General features: G+C 42.5%; 1 protein-coding gene across 1 annotated transcript; it reads left to right on the forward strand.

The window, feature by feature from the left end:
* Positions 1–972: 972 nt before the first annotated feature.
* On the forward strand, positions 973–24,045 carry LOC149828512 (putative flavin-containing monooxygenase 1). Its single transcript, XM_090016871.1, has 6 exons — positions 973–1,108; positions 18,340–18,790; positions 19,368–19,605; positions 20,592–20,767; positions 21,154–21,512; positions 23,558–24,045. Exons 2-6 carry the CDS (start codon positions 18,341–18,343, stop codon positions 23,904–23,906), a joined length of 1,572 nt encoding a protein of 523 aa, XP_089872997.1. The 5' UTR covers positions 973–1,108; position 18,340; the 3' UTR covers positions 23,907–24,045.
* Positions 24,046–26,196: the final 2,151 nt, after the last annotated feature.

A 26,196-nucleotide genomic window follows, 5' to 3' on the forward strand; every position in this document is an offset into this window, starting at 1 on the left:
TGTGACCTTACCATCCACCTATCTCCAGGGCTGCAAACGGGTCAGATATAGATCAGATCAGGATTGACCTGACACTAGATCCAACTTTTTATGAATGGGTCCAGTATTGGATCTGGATCCGAGTCAGAATAAATGATAGAATTCCATATCTGAATATGATCTAACTTACTATAATACTGGATCTATAAAATAAGGGATCAAGTGTATCGGTTTTCATGCAAAATAGGCCAGATAGGCCGGGCTCCCATCTCGGTTATGAACCTATTTGTATACATGAGAAATTTGCATTTAGGCGACTAACTTATGGCAAAATTACATTTCACTGCCTATATTCAAAGAGTTTTCAAATAGGCAGCTATCTTTTCAAGAAATTGCTCATAACACCCCTATATTACTTTTTCTTGCTAAAGTTATTTAATCTTTTAACTGTGCTACAATTACAAAAAAGTAACATTCACTCGTTTAAAGAAAATAAATGGCTAAAGTGTCGTTTTAAAGAGTCAATATGACTTGCAAAAGTCACTTATTTAGCCTTAACTAGAAAAAGTGGCATTCAATCATTTAAGAAAAAAAAGGCCAAAGTGTCATTTTAACTAGTCAAATGGAGTGAAATAACAGAAAAAGTAACCTAAAGTGGGCATATGAGAAAAACCTCGAAAACATAGTCGGCTATCTGAAAACTTTTGAAACACAGACGCTTAAACGTAATTAATTTTTCAATAAGTTAGGTGCCTAAACATAATTTTTTCTGAATTTTATGGACTGTATCTGTGGAAAATATCTTCATTCGGGTCAGAACTCCTGTCTACCTCATCGTACCTCTACTTTATTCATTTTTATAGTAATTTCTAATTGGTTGACTTGTAGGTGGAAGGGACCAATCTGCCAGAGTGCCACTAGAAAATCCAAAAAGAAATATCTATGCAAACAAACAAACTTCACCATATTGCAGCCAAACATAAGAAAAGTGTGGCTGAGAAGAGAGGGTCCTTGTGGTTGCATTGGAAAGGCAGAAAGAATAAAAATCAAGAAAAGATACAAGTTTTTTTTTGCAAGAGATTCAGTGCTTTGTGTCTTCCAAGTTCACGCTGAGAAAAAGAAGAAACTGGTGAGTGCATTGGCTGCCTATTTTGGCTGTCTATTTTTGCATTATTGCTCAGCCATATAATCTGCTACTAGTTTTCATTTTGAATGTTTTATGACTTGTTATGTGGTATGTACATTTTATCATTATGTTGGATTAATTTTTCTAAACTCTTCTGGTGGATGTAGCCATAATTGTTCTGTCATGCAATCTATTACACACACACACACATATATATATATATATATGCAAAATCCCAATCTTCTCTTTTTAGGAATCTTTCTTATTTTGCAGTGGATTTAAAAAAAAAATGCAACTTTGAGGGATGGTTTTTGAAAGTCCCTCGCATGTAACTCCACAGCATTTATGGTGTGTGGAATGTGTTCTCACCCAATTTGGATGGGTTTTACCTGCTTAATTGGGACCCTTGTATTGAAAAGCAGAACACTTGTCTTACATGTAGCCTACATTTTGTCATTCACAATTTTTTTTTATTGCGCTCTCCAGCTACAGGCCTCAGACTTTGCTTGAGGTTATCTCTTGTGTGACTATATTGGTAGATTTTCACTTGTTTTCCCCATTTTTATTTGCACTTGAAAATTTTTAGAAAGGTTGGTAGCTGCTTGGATGTAATTATTAGAGAGCAGAGCAGGTCGTTTTCTTTTTAAAGGCTATGGGATTAGGTAGCCCCCCTACCAGTTATACAAACTATACCCATTGGGAAGAACACGATTAGGCATACGATAACGTGCACTAACTGCGCATACCAGACAAGCGGAGCCCCCGTTGGTACCGGTCATGTTCTATACCACTGATTTGTCGATTATATTCGATCCCCATTGCACATCTCACTTGATGGAGGTGTGTGGACCCCATTCTCTCCCTTCCCAAGTGAGATGTGCAACGATATTGAAATATAATTCCAATGATGGGTTGTATACAACACAACATGATCTACCAGTGGCACCCGCCTGGGTCGGCCGAGTGGTAGCCGAGTAGGGAAGAAGGTGCTGACCTCTTCATTCCAGGCTCGACTCTTACCGGGTGTGCAAATGCCTTTCACTGGTGGGCTCCATAAGGGTGTTTGGGTATCGGTGACTCCACCCCGAAGGTTACCTGCTTGAACTTGGTCATAAAAAAATGATCTGCCACTGTACCCTTTTTTATGACAGCAAACCTCCACGATCAAGCCCCAATTGCCCCCATCCAATAGTGGCAAACTATCATCCCCCTCTCTCTTCGTTCACATCACTACCACCGCCTAAGGTTGAGAAACAAGATGAGCCATTCGTGTTTCGGTCCACCATGTTTTTCACATTTTTTTCTGATATATATACTTTTTTAGCACTCTCGAGTGCCCTAAAAGGCCTTATGGCTTAAAAACCTCGTGTATTTGGACCCTCTCTTATCTTCTTGATGTACTTTGCTTTCAAGTATCTATAAAGAAGCCTTTTGCATTCTTGCATCTCTGTTCTCTTTGTTTTATTATGCATGTGCGTACTCTTGCTTTCGCTGGTGCGCATGTGTTGTGAGTTATTTGTGCGCTTAAAAGGCCTGCTTTCGGTGTTTGCAATTACCTTAAGCTACGTTGCGGGGACCTTCACTTCTAAGCCCGTGACAATTTGGTACCAGAGCCTTATTAACATTGGGATTGACAATGGCCCCGAAGAAGAATGTCATGACTCCTTCAGGCAGTATGGTTCTTTCTGAAGAAGACTTCATGGCCGATGATCGGGTGTCAGTAATCTCGCGTGATATTGTCGAGCTGGCTGGAACAATGACCACTATGAAGAAATTGGTCAATGGGACTTGTGCTGCTTTTAAGGATCTTAACACAGAAATCAAAACAGTGGTAGAGGATGTGGAAGACTTTGTGGAAAGTCTTGCTACTAGATTTGGTTATTCGGTGGAGGACCTTGCCACCAAATTTGATGATTTGATTGGTTGGTTCAACATCATGGTTGATGAATTGGATGTTGTCTAACGGAAGAATGATCAATTGGAACGGTAGTTGAGGACTACTCCAACTGTCGGTGCTGTGGCGCACATGGATAGGCCATGTTACAGACTACCTGAGCCCACAAAGTATAAGGGCACGCAGGACTCAAAGGATCTTGAAAACTTTATCTACGACATGGATAAGTTTTTGGAAGCTATGAGAATAGAAGAAAACAGAGATAGGTTGTGGACCACAATAATGTACTTTACGAATAACGCGACTCTTTGGTGGAGACGTTACTTGGGTGATGTTCGACGTGGGTTGGCTGCTATAGTCTCATGAGAGGACCTCAAAAAAGAATTATGAGACTACTTTTTGCCTAAAAATTAAGAAAAAATGACCTACAAAAAGTTGTTGGCATTGAAACATACGGGGTCAGTGCATGACTATGTCAAGGCATTCTCTTCGATAATGCTAGAAGTTGAGAGAGTGGATGATCAAGATCAGTTGTTCTATTTCAGTAATGGGTTGCAAGGATGGGCAAACACAAAACTCATTCGGCATGATCCTTCAACGCTAGTTGAAGTGCTAGTGGTTGCAGAGAAGCTAACCGAGCTTGATAGGAACAACGCGGTATTTCAAGCCAAACAGTAGAAAAATAACCATAACAATCGAAGGAATTATCATATGCAAAATGCTGACCATGAAAACCAGTAGAATCAAGGCCGACAAGATGGCCAAAATAATAATCAGAACAGGAATAACTTCTAGGGTGGCAACTATCATCGTCATGATTATCGTATCTATCACGGTGATCACTGGGCCGATACATGTCCCAACAGGAATGAAGATAACCACGCACATCGAGTTGCGAATGTTGTTCAGGGTGAGGAAGTTCATCAACCTACAGAGGCTTCAACAGTTGGTGGAATGTAGATGATAAATGAAATAAAGGTGACAACTACTATAAAACTGGTCGTATGCAAAGAACAGATATACTTGAAACTTCTACTCAACGAAAGACTCACCAAGGCATTGGTAGACACAGGTGTCATGCATAATTTCATCTCGCATGAAGAGACAGAATGATTGAAACTATAGTGGAAAAAAAAGAGAGTTGCATGAAAGGGGTTAACTCATAAACCAGGGCCATCTACGATGTTGTTTGTGATGTGCCAATACGGATGCATAACTGGTCAAGAAGGTCCACGTTATTAGTCACACCTATGGATGATTTCAAAGTCATCCTCGGAATAAAATTCTTGAGAAGCAGCAAGGCAGTGTTGATACCTCACCTCAACATTGTTAGTTTTGAGAGTGAGAATCAGCCCTGCATGGTTACTATGATATCGGTGAAGCCTTGCGAGCGCTTGGTGTCCGCGCTCCAAAGTAGTAATGAGACTTTTCTTGTCACAATTTGTTCCACAGATAAAGTGGAAGAAGTCGGTGATGTCCCAAGGGCCTTAGTGCTCATATTGGAGGAGTTCAGTGATGTGATGCATGCCGAATTATCGAAGAAGCTACCTTCAGGGCATGAGGTAGACCACCAGATTGAGCTAGTGCCGGGTGCACGGCCACTCGCAATGGCTCTCTATCGTATGACAATTACTGAGTTGCAGGAATTACCCAAGCAATTAGATGACATACTCAAAGTAGGAATCATCCAACCATCCAAAGCACCTTTTGAAGCGCCTGTGTTGTTTCAAGTAAAGCATGATGGGTCGAAACGTCTGTGCGTCAACTATAGGACACTGAATAAAATGACTGTGAAGAACAAGTATCTGCTTCCTTTGATCACTGACTTATTTGATCAGCTAAAAAAGGCAGAGGTTTTCTCTAAGTTGGATGTAAGATCTGGCTACTGGCAAGTCAGAGTTACGGAAGGGGATGAGCAAAAACTACCAGTATAATGTGATATGGGGCATTTGAATTCCTTATTATACCCTTTGACTTGACGAACACACCCGCCACCTTCTCAACCCTGATGAATAAAATTTTCTACCCGCACCTTGTCAAGTTTGTCGTTGTGCACTTGGACGACATAGTGGTGTACAATGATTCTATTGAGCAACATGTTTGACACCTTCGGATTGTATTTTTGTAACACCCCAGATTTCCAAAACAAAGCTAAGTTAAAAATTTCATGATTTTTTTTTTCTTTGTAGCAAAACTTAGAAAAGGTTTTAGCAGCAGAAATGAATGATAATGAGTCATCAATTTTAGAAAACTTCAAGCAAGTCACAGGTATGTGGCCAAACTCTCGTTGACCACCAAGGTGTTCCATTTATCAAAACAACTTGTTTATTACAAACATCATTGCTTGAAAAGGCAGTACTTAATTTTAATAAAGAAAACAGTACAACGCTGACTAGAGAAACCCTGAAACTCGATGTTGCCTTGCTCCACATAATACAACGCAGGTTCAATACCTGAAATCTTCATTAAACGGGGTCCAAACCACTGTTGATCTGGTAAGCAAGCATTTGTCCATACATTCAATCAAGCATCAACTCATGCAAAGACCACTCATGGTCATAGTTCGCAATAACGACGCCCGAGTCTCCACGACTTAGCGTTTATCACAAGAGCCTCCACAGAGCTACAAGTTGAACACTTTGCTCAAGTCTCTAGGACTTAGCGTGAGCCTCTTTAGGGTTGTGATTGAACATCGCGCTCAAGTCTCCATGACTTAGCGTAGACCTCTTCAGGGCCTCATTTGAGATGTCAAACTCAAGTCACTATGACTTGGCACATCCATATCCCACGAATCCAAGCACGAGCTCCTTGAGCTTAGTTTGTCGTGCGGATACAACACTGGTCTTTGCTCTATCGGTCCAGTAGTACACTGATCATGACACATTTCTAAAGGTTATGCAGGACTTGACAGAATAACGTTCATTCACTTATACATTTATACATCGTTGAACCTAGAGCTAATGCATTGTTTTGATATTAGCAGTTTACCCCCTAGTATAGGGAGACTTCAGGCATCAACTCGATGTTCTGGGAGTTTATTATTCCATGTATTTTAGATACTTTAGAGGCATGTTGACCCCATCCATGATAGGGCGGTAGAACTCATACCGGGATAACCCTATTATGCCGGTTTGGATGCATCCTCTACTGCAATAGTCGGGTTTAATCCTTAGATATTTAAGGATAACCACAATCTTCATACCCCCTGAGTGATGGGAGGTCCCTTGAACTTTACCAGGTTCATAATCAAATACATGTCACTCATGATTGTACCATCATCGTCTTCCACGATGAACAATAGTCCTAAGGGGTATGTCGGTCTAACCATTACTTGTCGGATATTCGCATGCCATTTGAACAAGCCAGTGCAACCCGCACTGAGGAATTATGTACCCGATCCCATTCAGTATTTTCCTAACACAGTCATCAATCACAGGGTTCTACAACCTTAAGTCTTATTCATATGCATGCTTGACTCTGCTCTCTACATCTGCGACCATCATGAGTACCTCACCTCTTTCGAGTAGACAACGTACTCTGGCTCTCTGGCCCTTACGAGTCTAGTTGTGTAATAGTATCTCAATGAGCATGCATATAACACGATCTCAATGGATCAACTGCTCGACGTATATTATTGCAATGAGCACTTGGCCGAGTCAAGGTGCAATAACTACTCTAACTCTTCAGCCCTTACGAGTAAAGTGCCCTTACAGGCGAACATGAGAACGAGCTGTACCAACAACAGGGCATCCTCGTGTCATTCAACCGGCTCAGACAATTCCTTTGCCAACCATTTTGACATCACTTCCTCTGCTTTGACGGCAGAAGTGTGACGACCCTTTCTACATTGTAGAAAGTACTTGACAGAACTTAGGCAACACCTTCTTTGTATAACGAAATATCATGCTACGTTCTTTCTGAGCTTGTTAAGCTTCTTCAAAAACTTCAGCAGCACTCTCTCTCTCTTTGATGGAGAAAACGTGCATTTCTTTTAAGCTCGGTGAGCATCTTTTAAGAAATTTTAGCAGCATTTCTCCTCTTTGACGGAGAAATGGCTACACTTAAATCGGGAATAGATGTGCACTGTTGTGTGTACTTCGCATCCATCGAGGTTCGTTGGAACCTTGGGCCATAGTCAAGCTATGCGCAAGTGACTCAGATTTTTACAAAACAACGATTTTGCGCAAAAGCAAAGTCTTTTCAATAGGGGCTTCATTCATTAAGCAGAATCTTGATCGAGGAGTGGAAATGAAATTGCATTGGCGATTTGGAGTTTGATCTCTATTTGAACGCTCATTTATGCGCACTATATGTAATATAAGCAAAAGCTTGTGCTTTATAATGCGGCAGCATAAATGAGTATATATTTAATCTTCGATGGGGGAAAACCAATCTAAATAACTTGCAAAAAGCAAATACATATATATTTATAGAAAGCAGGAGCCTTGGCATCGTTTGACGTGACGATAATTTTAAATGCGTAATTTAAATTGCAGAAAGTAGGAGCCTTGGCATCGTTTGACGCAACGACAATCTTAAAAGCATAATGTAAATTACAAAATGTAGGAGGCTTGGTATCGTTCGATGCGATGACAATCTTAAATGCATAATTTAAATTACAGAAAGCAGAAGTCTTGGCATCGTTTGACGCGACGGTAATCTTAAAAGCATAAGCAAATATGTATATATATAATATGTAGAAAGCAAGAGCCTTGGCATCATTCGACGTGACGACAATCTCAAATACATATATACTGCAATATGCATGAACTTTTATCATAAAATATCCAATGATAGTCGCAAGGCATGCGTGTGAACACCAAAGTGTCCTAGAAAGTATAAACCAAGGACTAGGGTCAGATACTATTTTAGAACATATACAATATATAGCATAACACAAATCAAACAAATACTTGAGCGAGAGTGATCGACGAATCAAACTTACCCTCTGATCGGTGAAGAACGACTCTAGTACACAATGGCTGCTTCGAATTGGGTTCAAACCTCCTTTCGAAAGGCTAAACTAAGTCAGATGAGTTCAACCTAGTTGAAAAAGAGGTAGAGTAGGTCAAGCTGCTAAACTCAAGTGGTTTAAACCAAACTGGGTTTGGTCAAAGTCAACTGGGTTAGGCAACTTCAGACTTAGCCCAAGTAAGTTGAGTCTGGGTCAAGTGAATCAAACTTGGGTTTGGGACCAAAAGGAACTTTGACTTTAACTAGACCCAACTGGGTTCAAGCCAAGTCAAGTGGGTTTAGATCAGGTCAGGTAGGCTCAAACCAGGTCATGCAGGCTCAGACCAAGTAGGCTAGGTAGGGAAGGTTCTAAAGAGAGAGAGAACAAGCAAGAGAGAGGGGGCCGATTTTTATGAGAATAGAGAGAGTGGGGTGAGATATTTATAGCTCAAGCCCACCTCCTCTTTGGATTTTTCTAGAAAAATTCAGAAAATCTCCCTTTTTCCTTTTGCCCTTGGCTTTAAGTAAATTCCAATAGGTTCCTTTGTATGGGGCCCACATGAAATATTTCATGAAATATTTTGTGGGTTTCACAAAATATTTTCATAGGTCCCACCAACATTTCTGTGGGTCCCATAAAAATTTTGGGTTTTTGATAATTTTTTTCAAAAAAAATTAAGTATTTCATTCTCTTCGTATTGATGTAACTAAGAAAGTTGCCTCGTACAAATCTCTTGATTTTACTCAGGGAAGAACTTATGGCTCCCTGACTGTTTGAGTATATATTTGTGAAGATACAAATATCCTAAGTATAACTAGTTCATAGAAATTGATATGATTTGTATTTCGGGTTCATATGCTATTTTCATATAGAAATGCCTCGTAAATTTATTCAAAACTTTTGCTGAAAATTTACAGGTCTTATAGTTTCAGACTCTAAAGGACCACGAGTTGTATGTCAAGTGAGAGAAGTACCTATTTGGTCATAAAGAAGTTCACTTCCTTAGCCATATTGTGGGAGGAGGCATACTGAAGATGGACCATAAGAAGATTGAGGCTATTTAAGCTTGGGAGCCGCCCACTAAGGTTCTTGAATTACACTCTTTCTTAGGGCTTGTGAATTACTATTGGTACTTCATCAAGGGATATTCGCAGATCGCTGCTGCGCTCACAGATCTGCTGAAGAAAGACAGACCATGGCTATGGTCTAATGCATGCCAGAAGGCTTTTGATGGATTGAAGTAGTGCTAAGGTTGCTCGACTGTCATCAGCTGTTTGAAGTGTAAACTGATGCATCTGACTTCGCAATCGGAGGGGTGTTGCTCTAGAAAGGACATCCCATTGCATTTGAAAGTCGAAAGTTGAACGACACCAAGCATCGATACACTGTGCATGAGCGAGAGATGTTGACGGTCATGCATTGTCTCTGCACATGGAGGCACTATCTTTTAGGGTCGCAATTCATTATGCGCACTAACAATGTTGCGACAAGCTACTTCCAGACTCAGAAGAAGCTGAGTCCAAGACAAGCTCGCTGACAAGATTTCTTGGCAGAATTTGATATAGTCCTTAAGTACAAGCTTGACAGGACTAATGTTATTTCTGATGCCTTGAGTCGGAAGGTGAAACTTGCAGCTTTGCTCGCTTGGAATGGTAGTATGAGCCAACCAATGAACGATCTTATCGAGCAGGTTCGAGAAGCTTTAAAGAGTGATATGATGGCTCAATAGTTGATCTTATTGGTAAATGAAGGAAAGACACAAAGATTTTGGCTGGAGGACAATTTTCTCCGCTCAGCAGGCGACTGTCTATATATCCAACGATAGATAGGATACTCTACAAAGGCGCTTGATTCACGAATACCATGATACCACTTGGGCGGGTCACCTAGGACAACAGAGAACATTGGCATTGTTGGAATGCTCATTCTACTGGCCGCAGATGTGCGATGATGTGAATGCTTATGTGCAGACTTGCTTGATTTGCCAACAAGACAAGCTCATTAATCAGAGACCCGGTGGACTACTAGAGCCTCTATCAGTGTTGAGTCATCCATGAGAGTGCATAACCATAGACATCATCGTGAGCTTGTCAAAAGCTCAAGGTTGCAGTTATATCTATGTGGTTGTAGACATGTTTTTGAAGTATGCTATCTTCATGCCTACCCCTGCCACCTGATCAGCTGTCGATACTACTAAGTTGTTTGTGCGGAATGTAGTCAAGAATTGGAGAATCTCAAAGAGCATTGTCAATGATCGTAATGCCCGCTTCATTGACAAGTTTTGGCGAGAAGTGTTTCACTTGATTGGGACAAACTTGCACTTCAGCACAAGTTTTTACCCTCAAACCGACGGACAAACGGAGATGATCAATGGCATGTTAGAAGAATATTTGCAACACTTTATCAGTTTCAATCAAAGAGATTGGGTTGATTTACTTGATGCAACTCAATTTTGCTACAACCTCCAAAAGAGTGAGTCATCCGATCATAGTGCCTTCGAAGTTGCAACCAGACAACAGTCGCGGACTCCGCACTCCCTTATTGCGCAAGGACGTGGCAAAGCGCCTTATGCATACTAGTTTGTTAGGAACTGACAAAATCAAACAGAGTTAGCAAAGGCATATTTGAACAAGGCGACCAAGCCCATGAAGAAATGGGCAAATGAGAAGCGTCGACTAGCAGAATTTCGTGTTGGGAATAAGGTGTTAGTGAAGCTTTTTTCAAATCGCATAGTTATCTTTCAGGACCACCACCGAGGCCTTATTCGCAAGTATGACTCCCCTTCACCATTATCAAGCGCGTGAGAAACTTGGTGTACTGACTGGACATGCCAACAAACTTTCAAGTGCATCTGGTATTCCACATATGCAACCTGAAGTTGTTTTACAAAGATGAAGGAGACTCTCAATGGAGTATGCCTCAATGTACTTTCATTTCGCAATGCACACCATCAATGGTCAACATCCCATGCAAAGAACCTGAAGTCATCATCAACCATTCCAACAACTACCTTGAGGAAGTCAAGAAGTACTTAAGGCAGTGGAAGGGATTGCCAGAATATGAAGCCACCTGGGAAAAAGCCACCAACATGTTTCAACATCGACAACTTGTAGAGCACTACCATGAACAATTGGCTTCAAAGACGACTCCAACTTAGGCGGGGGAGCGTGTTTCAGACCGTCATATTTTTCACCTTTTTGTTTCTAATGTATATACCTCTTTGGTACTCTCGAGTGCCCCAAAAGGCCTTATGGCTTAAGAACCCCGTGTATTCGAACCCTCTCTTCTCCTCTTGATGTACTTTGCTTTGAAGTATCTATAAAGAAGCTTTTTGCATCCTTGCATCTTTGCTCTCTTTGTAATTGTGCATGCGCGTACTCTTGCTTTCGCGCATGCACGTGTGTTGTGAGTTGCTTGTGTGCTTAAAAGGCCTGCTTTCGGTGTTTGCGATTACCCGAAGCTACGTTGTGGGGCCTTTGCTTCTAAGCCCATGACACATGGCTCACTCATGTTAGGGAGATCGTTACTTGTGAAATAGGCCTTTTAAGCCAAACACAAACAACTAATGTTCGGCTTGTCTTGGCGCATTGATTAACAATAAATATATTTTACACATATATCCTACATCATAGTGCGTAGATGACTGAAGTGTTTGGCTTGCAAGTGATAGGTTTAGAGTTCTAATCCTACTACTTGAAAGTTTGAAACAATTATTTATTTTGTAATTGAGCTGGTTCAAACTTGGCTCAATAGGTTTAGGGTCCAAATTCTATTATTTTCAACTCTGAAAATTTATATTTTTTTGTAAATAAACTGATTTGTGCTCAGCTCATTATGCTCGGGCTCTTCATGAGCTCAACTCAAGACAAGAAATGAGTCAAGCTTGAACACCTTATGTTTTTATTCTGCCAGGCTCATCTGCCAGCCCTACCACCACAACCACACACTCTTATAAATACTTAGAAACAAAGTCTGTGTTGTGGTTTGGTTTGGCATTCATATTTGATCATTATTAGAATGTGATTTAAATATTCACCCACCGAATGGTTGTTTAGATTTGGTAATTCCAATTAACATAACTGTGGGACTCGGTTCTGCAGTTTTACATCTGAACCCAAATCCTAATATGTTCCTGAACTAATATCCCAATCTAGATACATGTGCAAGTGCATCCAAGCAGCTTAAATAACTAATTAGATGCAGAAATGGTCATGGTTTTTTCCATCCATATCTGAAGCAGAATCCAAATCCAATTACGTATTGCCTACATCTGTGGACACGTTAGGTCATATTGGATATAACTGATCACCTATTATATTCAGTCCCCGCCACACATCTCACTTGAGAACCGTGATAGCGGGGACCAATGCATCTCCATAAAGTGAGATGTGCGGTGGGGATTGAATATAACAGATCAATATGACCAGATCTGCCCTCCTCCAGCATAGACGAGTTTTTGTTTTTAATTAAGACACACCCCTTGATTTAATTTGGCTTCACCTTTCAATGTAATTATGTTGAGAGGTGGTAATGTCCCTTAAGACCAATGTTGGCAGAACCTTTGAACCAAATTGAGTTTTCAAAAGGAAAACTTGAATCGTTCTGAATCAAATCAGTCTGAATTGGTTAATAAAAAACAAGCTTTAAAAAAATAAAAATAAAAATAAAAAGTATCCAACGTTTATGGCCGGTTTTATGGCCCGATTCAGCTGAATCGACCGTTCTTATAAGGTGACTGATTGTATCCCTTTTGGGTGCATTTGTCCATGTTCCCTTGCGACTTACAGTGTACAGTTGCGCTAGAGTCTGTTTTGCTTTTGTTGAGTCTGATGTAAGCTGCCCGGTTCAGGTGAATCAATACTCCGAAGGGGCAGCCCGTATACTTGAACTGTAATAGCCTGCGGGCAAAATTGTGAATGAATTAAATGCGTTGAGCTTTCTTTTGTTCACCCTCGTTGTGATTGCTTCTTGTGATTGCAACTTCTCTCCCTCTATTCTCTCTTGCTCTCTTGCACTCTGATCATAAGCTTCCGCGACCGGCAAGCGAGCTGACGAGTAGGCTTGCGGCGGTAAGGAAGGACCGTCGCGCCGCGCTGGCCCATTGAAGGAAATAGGCCCGTGACAAGTGGTACCAGAGCCCGTTCTCGTGCTGGGGAAGGGACTCCGGAGTCGGTGTCGACAGACACGCCGACAGGCTGCGATTTGTGAGCAAGACATCGTGGCGCCTTATCAACACTTGCGCAACACCAGAGGCAAGGCAGTTGCCGAAGCTGAGGAGATGGGTTCACCTCGGGGCCAAGAAGAATTGGCTGCAACTGTTAACAAGTTGGTGGAAGATGTGACTTCGCATGATGAAGCGATTTCACGCGCATGTGAATCATTCAATGGATTGAATGATGTGGTGGCGAGCCTGCAAGAGCAGGTGAACTTACTAATGGGGCAGGTCACTTCGTTGACGACTACAGGGACCGATCTTGAGTTGAGGAACCGTACGTTGCAGCGGACGGTGACCCTGAATGGCGGAAATGGTGAGAGATAATCAAGGATTGATGTACCTAGACCCGCAAAATTCAACGGTTCTCGCGACAGCAAGGCCATTGAGAACTTCTTGTTCCAAGTAGAAGACTACTTGGATATCCAAAATGTGACCCTTGAAGATCTGAGGATCAAGGCTGCAGCGGCCTTAATTGATGGTGACGCTATCGCTTGATGGAGGCGGAAGCACAATGACATGGAGAGGGGTCAATGTGTGATAGACACCTTTGACGACTTCAAAGTAGAGTTGCGCAACTACTTCATGCCAAGAAATGCGCAGAGACAGGCTTACCGGATGGTTCGTGAACTCAAACATACTGGTTCGTTGCAAGACTATGTCTGAACGTTCCAGAAGCTTATGCTGGAGATACCTAACATGCCAGAAGACGACATGCTCAACTGGTTCATTGTGGGACTTCAACCATGGGCACAGTCCGAAGTGGAAAGGAGCAACCCCCATATTTTGGAAGATGCATATGTGGCGGCGGAGCGCTTAGTTGATACTCAGCGCAAACCTTTCACCCCATCAACCAAAGTTGGGAAGAAGCCTGACCACGGAGGCAAGAAGGATGAGCAGCGCAACGATAAAGGTGAGGCGTCGACACGCCATCAATCCGAAAAGAAACAGAACTACACAAAGCATAACAACAGCAACAAGGGTGCGGTTGTGACATGTTGGTTCTGTGGTGATAGACATATCGCCCGGCAATGCCCAAAGCACCTTGTAAAGGACGACGGGCAAGCCAATGCTGCACAGGAAGAATGCAGCGATACTGAAGGCAGTGACACTGAGACCATGCAACCAAGGATGGGCGCCATGCGATCGATTAACGCAGCTAGAAGTTGCGCAGCTAAGAACATGCAGGTCAGTAAGGAACTTATGTACGTAGAAGTCATTATGAATGGAAAGTCTACTTCGGCAATGGTAGACTCCGGGGCCACACACAACTTTGTCTCGCGGGAAGAGGCAGAGCGGTTGGGCTTGAAAACTGGGCCAAAGCAGAGGACTATCAAAATAGTAAACTCTGAGGCCAAGCCCATTCTTGGTGAAGCAAGAGATGTGGCTACTCAAGTGGGGAGTTGGGTCGGCAAAGCCAACTTCTCTGTGGTGCCCTTAGACGATTTCAAGGTGATTCTGGGTATGGAGTTTCTGCGAAGCCAGAATGTGATGATGCTGCCAAAGTTTAACACGTTGACGATCATGGGATCAGACCTGTCCCACACAGTGCAGTGCCTTACGCAGAAAGGCAAGTCTTCAGTGTTATCAGCAATGCAACTGAAGAAGGGTGTCAAGCATGGGGAGCAGACATTCTTAGTTGCAGTGCGTGCAGATGAAGGAAAGGTAGAAGCAGCAGTGCCGCCGACCCTAGCCCCTCTATTGGAGGAGTTTCGGGGGGTGATGCCTCCGGAATTGCCAAAGCGTCTTCCGCCAAGACGCGAGGTCGACCACAAGATTGAGTTGACCCCGGGAGCAAAGCCTCCCGCAATGGTTCCATACCGTATGAGGCCAGCAGAGTTGAAGGAGCTACGCAGGCAGCTAGACGAGATGTTGGACGCAGGCATTGTTCGTCCATCAAAAGCCCCATTTGGTGCCCTGATCCTTTTTCAGATGAAACATGATGGCTCTAAACGGTTATGTGTGGATTACCGGGCCTTGAACAAGGTCACGGTGAAGAACAAGTACCCATTGCCATTGATAGCAGACTTGTTCGATCAGCTAGGCAGTGCCCGTATCTTTTCTAAGCTAGATCTGCGATCGGGTTACTGGCAGGTGAGGATTGCCGAAGGTGATGAGCCGAAAATAACTTGTGTCACCCGCTATGGTGCTTACGAATTTCTAGTAATGCCATTCGGGTTGACAAATGCTCCAGCCACGTTCACGACTTTAATGAACCAGATTTTCTACCCTTACTTAGACAAGTTTGTGGTAGTCTATCTGGATGATATCGTGATCTACAGCAGTAACATGGAGGAACATGTCGGGCACTTGCGAACAGTGTTTCAGGTGCTGAAGGAGAATGACCTCTGTGTTAAACGAGAGAAGTGTCTCTTCGGGCAGGAGGAGATCAGCTTCCTTGGCCACGTTGTGGGGCGTGGTGTGCTGCGTATGGATGGGCAGAAGATAAGGGCCATCCAGGAATGGGTTTCGCCAAGCAAAGTGCCAGAATTGCGGTCATTCCTCGGCTTGGCAAATTATTATCGGCGTTTCATCGAAGGTTATTCTCTCATTGCTGCGCCCCTCACAGATTTGTTGAAGAAGAATCGGGTATGGCTCTGGACAGGAGCGTGCCAAGATGCCTTCGAGGGCTTGAAGAAAGCCTTAGTGAGAGAGCCAGTGCTGCGACTGCCTGATCATTCGAGACCCTTCGAAGTCCACACTGATGCCTCAGACTTTGCCATTGGCGGAGTTATTATGCAAGACGGGCATCCGATTGCATATGAGAGTCGTAAGCTGAAAGATGCAGAGAGGCGGTACACAGTGCACGAACGTGAGATGACCGCCATTGTGTATTGCCTCAGGACCTGGCGGCACTACCTTTTGGGTGCCGAGTTCGTCGTCAAGACGAACAATGTGGCCACGAGCTATTTTCAGACGCAAAAGAAGCTGACGCCCAAGCAAGCTCGATGGCAGATGTTTTTGGCTGAGTTCGACTTTGCCTTAGAGTACAAGGTTGGAAAAACCAATGTTGTGGCGGATGCTTTGAGCCGTAGGGCTGAATTAGCTGTTGCGCGCGCAGAGCCTTCTGAAGTGCATTTGGAGGGTGCATTGCTGATTCGCATCCGCGAGGGTACACAGCAGGATCCGACCGCACAACACCTTGTTTCTCTGGCGCAGGCAGGGAAGACTCGACGATTTTGGCTACAGGATGGCCTCCTTGTAACAAAAGGGGGACGCATCTTTGTACCACGGTGGGGAAGCCTTCGTCGAGAGCTACTCAAGGAGTGCCATGATACACTATGGGCCGGCCATCCTGGTCAGGAGCGGACCTTAGCACTCCTTGAGCGCGGCTACTATTGGCCGCAGATGAGAGACGATGTTGAGGGGTATGTGCGGACATGCCTCATCTGCCAGCAAGATAAGGGGACAAACCAGAAGGCTGCCGGTCTCCTTGAGCCTCTACCAATTCCAGAACGTCCTTGGGAAAGCATCTCTATGGACTTCATTGTTAGTCTGCCAAAGGTAGAGGGCCTCAGTTATATTTTAGTCGTGGTGGATCGTTTCTCAAAGTATGCCACCTTCATCTCAGCTTCCAAGGAGTGCCCTGCAGAGAAGACTGCAGAGTTGTTCGTAAAGCATGTGGTGAAGCACTGGGGCATACCAAAGAGCATTGTGAGCGATCGCGATGCTCGCTTCACGGGCAAGTTCTGGCGTGAAGTATTTCGGTTACTTGGCTCTGATTTGCTGTTTTCAACAAGCTTCCATCCGCAGACAGATGGGCAGACAGAGCGCATCAACGGGATACTGGAGCAGTACCTTAGGCACTTTGTTAGTGCCAATCAGAAAAATTGGGTGAAGCTTCTTGATGTGGCACAGTTTTGTTATAATCTGCAGAAGAGCGAATCTTCAGGCCACAACCCGTTTGAGATAGCCACGGGGCAGCAGCCACTGACCCCACATACTCTTGCCGCACAAGAAAAAGGAAGGCCATCATTCGCCTATCAGTTTGTTCGCGACTGGCACGAGCAGAATGAGTTGGCGAAGGCATTCTTACACAAAGCGGCGAAGAGAATGAAGAAGTGGGCGGACAAACACCGTCGGCCCGCAGGGTTCCAGGTTGGGGACCAAGTGTTGGTGAAGTTATATCCTGGTCGCACAGGCATCTTCCGCGGGCGGCACCGCGGACTACTCAGAAAGTATGAGGGACCCTTCACCATCACAAAGAAGGTGGGCAAGCTGGCATATAAGCTGGAGTTGCCCCCAGACTTCAAGGTGCACCTGGTGTTCCACGTGTGCAACCTCAAGCAGTTCCATCCAGATGATGGAGACCCGGAACGCAATGTGCCGCAACGCGCTCCCATCATGCAGAGGGCTCCGGCAGCACAACGGGCCGAGAAGCACCTCAGTCAGATCCTTCGCCACAAGGTCAACTACTTGGGGCAAGCGAAGAAATACTTGGTGCAGTGGGAGGAAGCAGCGGAACCAACGTGGGAGCCTGCATTTCGAATGAACAGCCGCTACCCGGCTGAAGTCAGAGCTTACCACGAAACAGATGGCGCCGAGGACGGTGCATGATTTGAAGGGGGGAGCATGTTCCCTTGCGACTTACAGTGTACAGTTGCGCTAGAGTCTGTTTTGCTTTTGTTGAGTCTGATGTAAGCTGCCCGGTTCAGGTGAATCAATACCCCGAAGGGGCAGCCCGTATACTTGAACTGTAATAGCCTGCGGGCAAAATTGTGAATGAATTAAATGCGTTGAGCTTTCTTTTGTTCACCCTCGTTGTGATTGCTTCTTGTGATTGCAACTTCTCTCCCTCTATTCTCTCTTGCTCTCTTGCACTCTGATCATAAGCTTCCGCGACCGGCAAGCGAGCTGACGAGTAGGCTTGCGGCGGTAAGGAAGGACCGTCGCGCCGCGCTGGCCCATTGAAGGAAATAGGCCCGTGACAGTCCAGGACCTGTGAATTAATTGCACTCTTATAAAATTAAAATGCAGAGACAAAGCGGTCCCAGCCTGGAACGTTTTGTCTCTGCATATCAAACGCAGGACAGCGCCCAGGCGAGGACTGGTCTGTCCGCATTCGGGTGCATTCCATGATTCAAACAGACCCTTGTATCAAAATGGGACCAATTCAATTCGATTGCTTAAAACTGATTGTGTGTGTGTGTGCTTCTACTGGTGATTGTGTATAGAATGGAGAGCAAAAGAGTTGCAATTGTGGGTGCTGGTATCAGTGGCTTGATAGCATGCAAATATGTAAGGGACAGAGGCTTCCTGCCCATTGTGTTTGAGATGAAGGACAAGATTGGAGGAGCGTGGTTGAGAACACTGGAGTCCACCTTGCTGCAGACACCCAAGCTTGCCTTCCAGTTTTCAGACTTTCCATGGCCATCCTCAGTCACCAGTGATTTCCCCACTCACGGTGAGGTCTTGGAATACCTTCAGTCCTATTCTCAACATTTCCATCTCCTCCGATACATTCAGTTCAATTCCAAGGTCATCTGCATGGATTTTGTAAAGAATTCGGGTTCGCGAGAAGATGGTAATCTTTCCTCCATGAGTGCTGCTTGGTCTGGTGAAGCATTCAGTTCAGGTGGGACATGGCACATCACAGTTTACAATGCCCAGCATGGATGTTCAAAGGTCAGTACATTCTTGGGGCGCATTTGTTACACACTCTTTGCTGCGCGAAAGGGGTTTCGTGCGAAACACATCCCCCCACATGGAAAAATGCTTTGTGTGACCCCTTATCATACTAAAAACAACAAGGATTCATATGACAAATGAGTGCTGCACTCAGATGTAGTTGAAATCCGCACCACCAAACGGCATAGAGCGATGGCCATTTGGCGAATCCCCCCCCTAGCCGCTTCCAACTCAGGCTCCCAAAAGGAGCCCAAGTGGCTTATACGATCCAAATGATAAAAACAAAGACGAGAAATCAGATCCATTGTTGGGATTAAACTCAATAAGGTTTACTAGATGAGGATGGTATTCGATTAGGACCTCTCTTTGTTAGGAGGATCCTTCAAAAATCATAGTTTTAGGTCTTCTTTGCTTGATTTGAACCAATGGATGCATTATGATTGCTTATTTACTAAAAAAGGCTTTGGGTTGAATAGGTTTATTAGTATTCATTGACTAGACATGAGCTATCATGAGTGTGCATGTCAGCTTCTTTTCTTTTCTTGTGTCATTAAAACCAGAAAATCAAATGCAGGTTCACGCTGTGGACTTTGTGATAGTGTGCACCGGGAGATATGGAGACATTCCAAATCTGCCAGTTTTTGAAAAGGAGAACGGTCCAGAGGTTTTCAATGGCAAGGTGATGCATTCAGTAGATGTCTACACTATGGATCACAAGCAAGCTGCTAAGCTGATCAAAGGAAAGAGAACTGTGGTTGTTGGTTTTTCAAAATCTGCTTTAGACATTGCAGCCAAATGTGCCGGCACCAATGGTGAGAGAGTCCAACCTTTTTTTTTTTTTTTTTAATAATGGAGAGAAACTATCATTTGGTTCGATCATCCCATTATGGGCTGAGTGGTGTCAAGCTGTGGCCCTATTTTTATGTCCTCTGACAGTTAGTATCCTTAGAACAATGTCATCAGTGCCACCGATTCTTGTATCTGCTGTAATAACCGATATTCAACTGAATCGTTTTGTATCAGCTTAAAATGATAAAAAAAGTTATTACGTGTCAATCGACACATTAAAACCGTTAAAACAATATTAAAAAATTAATTTTTAGTATTTTTATATTTTATTAAAAAAAATAGCTTGATTCAAGGGTGAAACATTTAGATTTTCTGCCTTAGAAGCCTCAATCGAGTCAGCACAAAAACTTTGTTCTCCTGAGGTCCACTGTGCCCCTAATTGGGAGTGCCCCTAGCTTCAGCCTTGCGACAAAGGACGCACAACTCAGGTATTGAACTCATGACGTATTTAAACAACCCATTTAGTCAGGTGAGCTCCTATATATGTCACAGTGACATGCATTTAGAGACTGTATCATGGGTGACATGAGTTTGGCCATGCTATATCCAAATCTGATTATAACGTAGTGGGAGTGGGTCTTGGCTGCTAGACGATGGTCAGGGTTTCATTCCCATGGGCGTCAGCCCTTTTATATAAGAAAGGGCAAGAGCATTATGTCCCTTGCTCATGCTCCATCAGGGCAAGGGTTGCGCCACCGGTTTACACCTTCGGGAAAGCGAACTGAGTTAGCACAACTAGGCCTCCAAACCCGGGGGTGGTTTCCCTGCTCATGAAAAAAGAAAATAGATATGGTTTGGGCTTTCAGCTTATTGAATCTGACTAAACAGTCACATTTGGTCATATATTGAATAAAGTCCAATCCATTGACATTCCTAATTAAAATGTCAAAGATAACTTGTTTGATGACTTGCAGACGTATATAAAACCTTTTTCTTTCTTTCTTTTCAGGAATGGAGTTTCCTTGCACAATAATATGTAGAGAACCAAAATGGCACTTGCCTCACACAATTGGTTGGTTAATGATTCTTGCATTTCTCTGTGGAACTCGCTTTTCGGAGCTCTTGGATCATAAGCCTGGAGAGAGCTTTATCCTTGGCCTTTTGGCCACACTATTATCCCCTTTGGTACTTCTATAAACTTTATTTTCACTTTAAACATCCAGTTCAACATCAGCAATATCCTGATTGCCACTACATGACATGATAGTTAATATGTTTTTTTTTTTGTAATCATATTCAATCTGCATCAGGGCTAATATAAATATGTAGCTGCCTACTCTGATCCATGCCCACTACTAGTCTACTGAGTTTCTGAAGGGTTTTTTCATGTTTTTCTTTAGTATAACCATCTGTGTTCTTCATGCTTGATTTTATGAATAGACTCTTAGATCATCCAATTTCAATGGTTATAAGGTTTTTATAAGGTTTGAAAGTCGATGGTTATAGTATTTATAAATATTCAAGCTGAAAATTTAGCATTTTTAATTAATTTTTGTGCTTGGTACATCCAGAAATGGGGGTTCTCCAAGTTGGTGGAAATTTGCCTACACTGGCAGCTTCCAATGAAGAAGTATGACATGTTACCTGAAGGAAGGCTCTTCCAGCATGTTGCTTCATGTAACTTTGCAACCTTTCCTGAAAACTTCTATACTTATGTTGAAGAAGGAAGCATCATAATAAAGAAATCTGAAGCTTGGGGCTTTTGGGAGGAAGGTGTGATGCTTGAGAATGAAGCTTCACAGTTGATGGCTGAGCTAGTGATCTTTGCCACTGGGTACAGCATCAGTCCGAAGCTCAGGGACATTTTCAAGTCTTCAGCGTACCAACAATTCTTATCAGGGTCGGAATCTGGCATTGTTCCTCTATACAGGTATAAATTTTTTATTTATTTCCTTTTCATTCAAAGGTTTTTGTTCAGTATTGGCTATTTTAACAAAAGCAATGTTTATTTAATCTGATTTCATTATTTTTATCTATTGTTACATTTTTGCGTGCACTATATTTGCTTTGAGTTGCTAATCATTTGAAGAATTCGGCATCTACGTATGTGCAACCAAAATGGGCAGATCCAATGATCGGGCAGAGTACTTGGTATGAAAATCTGCTGCATAAAACAGTGAAAACACTGTACATGCATGCTGCTCATGCCATTGACACAGCCATTTTCTCTGTTTCCCGCAGCCAAATTGTGTATTTTGTGGGCTGAGTAGTTTGTCAAGCACTCGTTCTGATCATTGGATCTCGCGACTAAGTTGGTATCTAGTTTAGCTTGAGATGGTCACTAAGATCGCAGTTGGGTATGATTGATGATGCTTGCCCATGCGGTAGACCTATCAAATTGACAGGTAGGGCTACACATGAGCCGAGCCAAGATCCAGCCTGGGCTGTTCGAGCTTGGCTCGAATATTACAAACCTAGGCTTCAGCTTAGCTCAACTTCAGCTTGACATGCTCGACCTTGGCTTGGCTAAGCCCGAGCCAAGCTTAGGCATTAATAGATTATTTTTCTTTTCAAACATGTTAAAGGAGAACCGCCACACTGAAGGCATCTGTTGTGATAACATGTAAATTTGAGCCTTGATGAACTTGCTGGTGTTTTAGCTTGAACTTGTTCATCTAATCAAGCTTATGTTGAAGCAGGAGCTTGGCTCATTTGATAAATGAACAAGCTCGAGCAGAGCTTTAACCAAGCCGGTCTCAAGCTACTCAGCTCACATTGCACCCCAATTGCGAGGTATCAGTTATGAGGCAGACCTGATTCTGGCACTGGTCCACCTTGATAGCTAGGGTCCAGGCGTGCATGTTGGTAGGCTTATCAGGATGGGTTTTCTAGGACGAGTCCTAGCCAGGTGCGAGTCTGGCTTGTGTGTCACAGACCAAGATATGGGTCTCACCCCGGTCAAACTCCTTTCCTGTGTATGTTTTGCACAAACAGGTTTGCTTAAAAAGGTTATATTGGTCTTACTAATTAGATTCGAGACAGGGTCCTCTGAGGTCAAAGCCGGATCCAGAACCATGTGGGCATGGCTTAAGTTCAACCATTCAAAGATTAATTTTTGTGTGTTTGAGAGACTTAGGTCTCATATCCAAGGATCCGATGTGGTGAGGGGAGGTGCTGATGTAGCATGGGCTCGCTCGTTCTTCTGAAATATGAGATAAACATTTATAAGAGGGCAGATCACGTGCAATCACAATGCACACTCTCAGTGTGCTGCTGCATCTGACAACCTTCAATCTGCTATTGGGCCCCACAGTTGACAAGCTGTATCCCAAATAGGGGTGTCAAGGGGTCGGATTTGGTTCGGACCCAGGTAGAACCTGACTTGGACCCGGTTTTCAGGTATGGTATCTGGTTTGGAAACGGGTCTATTCAGGTCCACTATAAGAAAAACCATACCTGGACCTGATAAGAACTACCTGAACCATACCCAGTAAAACCATATTTTTTATCATTTTTATATTGAAAAATTGCGGGTCTTAATCGGAACTCTGGTTGGGTCCGGGTCTGGTATAAAATTTTACAAACTATAGCCGGGTCCATGTATTAATCGGACCTTTGGGTTTGGACCCGGGTCTTAATCGGGTCTTATTATTTATCACCATACCCAGACTCTATAGGGTTTGGTTTGGGTCGGGTCCAGGTAAACCTGATTCGTTGACACCCCTAATCCCAAAGATTGGATGGCAGTCAGGCGCAGCGGCACACTAAAATTTTGCAATGTGATAGAACCTGATTCACCTTCCATTTATGAGGGGAGTTCTTGGTTCTTTGGCCTAAGCTTGAGGGGATCAGGCTAGAGGTCCTTGATTCTCAACTATGAAGATCTCAAATTAAATCTCTCAGATTTGAGGACTGAGGCTCTCAAATGAACTCTTTAGTGTCAATTGAGCATAAATCTTAATTATTCTCTGACAGGGAATGCATCCATCCACGGATACCTCAGATGGCAATCATCGGATACACAGAGACTATATCGAATCTGTTCATGTCGGAGATGGAAGTTAAATGGTTGGTTTGTTTCCTCTCTGGCGGTTTTCGGCTACCGAGCACCAAGGAAATGGAAGAAGATATTACGAAGTGGGACGATTATAAGAGGAAGAACAGTGGGTACAGATATCGAAAGTCTAGTCTTGCTGCAATTCAAATTTGGTACAATGACAAACTATGCAGAGACATGGGATGCAATCCAAGAAGGAAGAGCAACTGGATTTCAGAGCTCTTTTTGCCTTATGGCCCAGCAGATTATTCCAATTTAAAGACCTAAAAGTGTTAATACTTGCACATATTACACTAGGAATGAATTTCTAGTAGTTTCAGTGTTTAGTTACTTCACTGTGGCGCCTCACTTAGAGAGCAAATGAGTATAACTAGTTTATGGTTGCATAATCAATAATCATTTTCTATAGTTTTGCCATAAATGTGCATTTGTTTTCCATTGAAAATCTGTGAATTAATGTCTATCCAAACTAGGCAGAGAATTTAACTATGAGCTGTTTTCTTATATTTTCAGAAGAATGCATAAAGGAAGCCGCTCCATTTTGAAGCAATTTCCATTGTCTTCTCGTACTTTGAAAATGGGTTAATCTAAGCTAGCCTACATGGACTTTGCTCACCTGGTAGCCTACCAGGACTTTCCACAAGGGTCGTCCTTGCTGTAAGGTCCAAGCTGGGTGTACTCTCAAGTTGTCAAGGAGAACCTCAAGGGTTTTTACCAACTAGAGGCTGATGGGGTTTTTTCCTTGGCTTAGTAAAAAAAAAAACTTTTATATTAATGCTCCAATATTCAACTAATTGAAATGATTAAAACATATCTATGCTCTGTGGTTTACTCTTTTTTAGTGTCAAAGAAGTCATTTTGCCTATTCCTTTTTGAAAATTATGTTCAACATTTTTTTTTCCTTCAATATAAAAGATCGCATCTACCTGCAAACTAACTACATATTCTACAAAATACCATGTTTTGGTCATTCCAATTATAATTTGAGAGCTACTAACACCAATATAAAGGGTTTAAAGTTAGATTAAGCCTTTTGGAAGCAGATACAATATGGTTGTAAACAGAAGAACCAATATCCAATTTAGCCTATCAATTTTCAGCTACTATCCAATTAGGTTGTTTCAATAATCTTGAATCATCTATACTATTGACATTCAAAGTTTGGTCTTTTTGCAAATTGATCCCTGCCTTACAGCCAATTTGCAGAATAGTCCCTGCCTTATGCCATTATGCAAATCAGTCATCGCCTTTCTCACTGTTATTACATACTGGTCCTTTTGTCTAAAGCTGATAATTTGACCACGGTCAAACATTGACCATTATTAACTGGTCACCAAAACTCCTTTTGTCTAAAGCTGAAAATTTGACCATGGTCAAACATTGACCATTATTAACTAGTCACCAAAACTCCTTTCATGGAATAGTTGTTAGTGCTAACTTTTTGCAAATTAGTCCTTACCTCATTTATATGTTACAAAATGGTTCTCCAATAAGGGCAAAACGCTAACAACTGTTAACCTTAGGCTATGTTTGATGGTTTGTCCAAGATTAGACAAAATGAACAGAACAAAACATTGGTTCTGAAACAACTATACCAAGTTCAATGTTTGTTTGGACCATACTCGGATGCTATGTTTTAAATGTCTCTTATTCAATGATGATGTGTGGAAACTTGGACAGTCATGTATAATGGGTTGGATTATTTCATTTTGTATGACTCGATTTGTCCACCATTTTACATGTTTTAACAAGTTTATTATGGATTTTTGGCCAGGATATGTATCCAATTACAAAACTATGTCTAATATTATGGATTTTTGCCTCAAATATGAATTTTGCCCCGAATATGAATCTCAAATTGGATCCAAATATCAAAACATACAAAAATGCATGTAAAACAACTACGCAACAACTTTTTCGATATTATAATGTTATAATTGATATCGGGTGTGGATTCAAATATGAACGTATGTCTAAAATCATGGATAATGGGTAGGATTACTTTGTTTTGGATTGTATGACCCGATCCATCCACCATTTTACATGTTTTAGCAAGTTTATTATAGATTTTTTGCTCATATATGGATCCAATTATGAAACTGTCTAATATTATGGATTTTTGCCTTGAATATGAATTTTTGCTCTGAATATGGATCTCAAATTGGATCCAAATACTAAAACATACAAAAACATGTGTATAGCCATCATGTATACCATTTCATTACCCCATTCTTGTAAACTTGGTGAAATTACGCTCACACCACCAATATTTGTAATCATGCTTCAAAGCAAGACTTTCATTTTTGGCCATGCCAATAAAGAGTGAAGGGTTGGGGTGACCTTCAAAGCAAGAATACATAACCATTCCTTACACTCAAAACAACACAAAGCCATAAATAACCAGCTCAAGCTGTATCTATTTTTGCTTATTCCTCTTAGAAGATTGTGCTTTTATTCACATTCTACAGTTGGGATCCATCATTAACACATTGGACAAAAAGAACATTTGGTGCTTTGTTCACCATAGACATTATGTTTGACAAACTCATCTCATAAT

The sequence above is a fragment of the Nuphar pumila genome, chromosome 9 (assembly GCF_984573655.1).
Source record: "Nuphar pumila chromosome 9, dmNupPumi1.hap1.1, whole genome shotgun sequence".
Taxonomy (NCBI): Eukaryota; Viridiplantae; Streptophyta; class Magnoliopsida; order Nymphaeales; family Nymphaeaceae; genus Nuphar; species Nuphar pumila.

Coding starts and splice junctions, on each gene's coding strand:
- LOC149828512 (XM_090016871.1), top strand. CDS start 18,341: ATGGAGAGCAAAAGAGTTGCAATTGTGGGTGCTGGTATCAGTGGCTTG. Junction 18,791..19,367: donor CCCAGCATGGATGTTCAAAG/GTCAGTACATTC, acceptor AATCAAATGCAG/GTTCACGCTGTGGACTTTGT. Junction 21,513..23,557: donor GGCATTGTTCCTCTATACAG/GTATAAATTTTT, acceptor ATTCTCTGACAG/GGAATGCATCCATCCACGGA.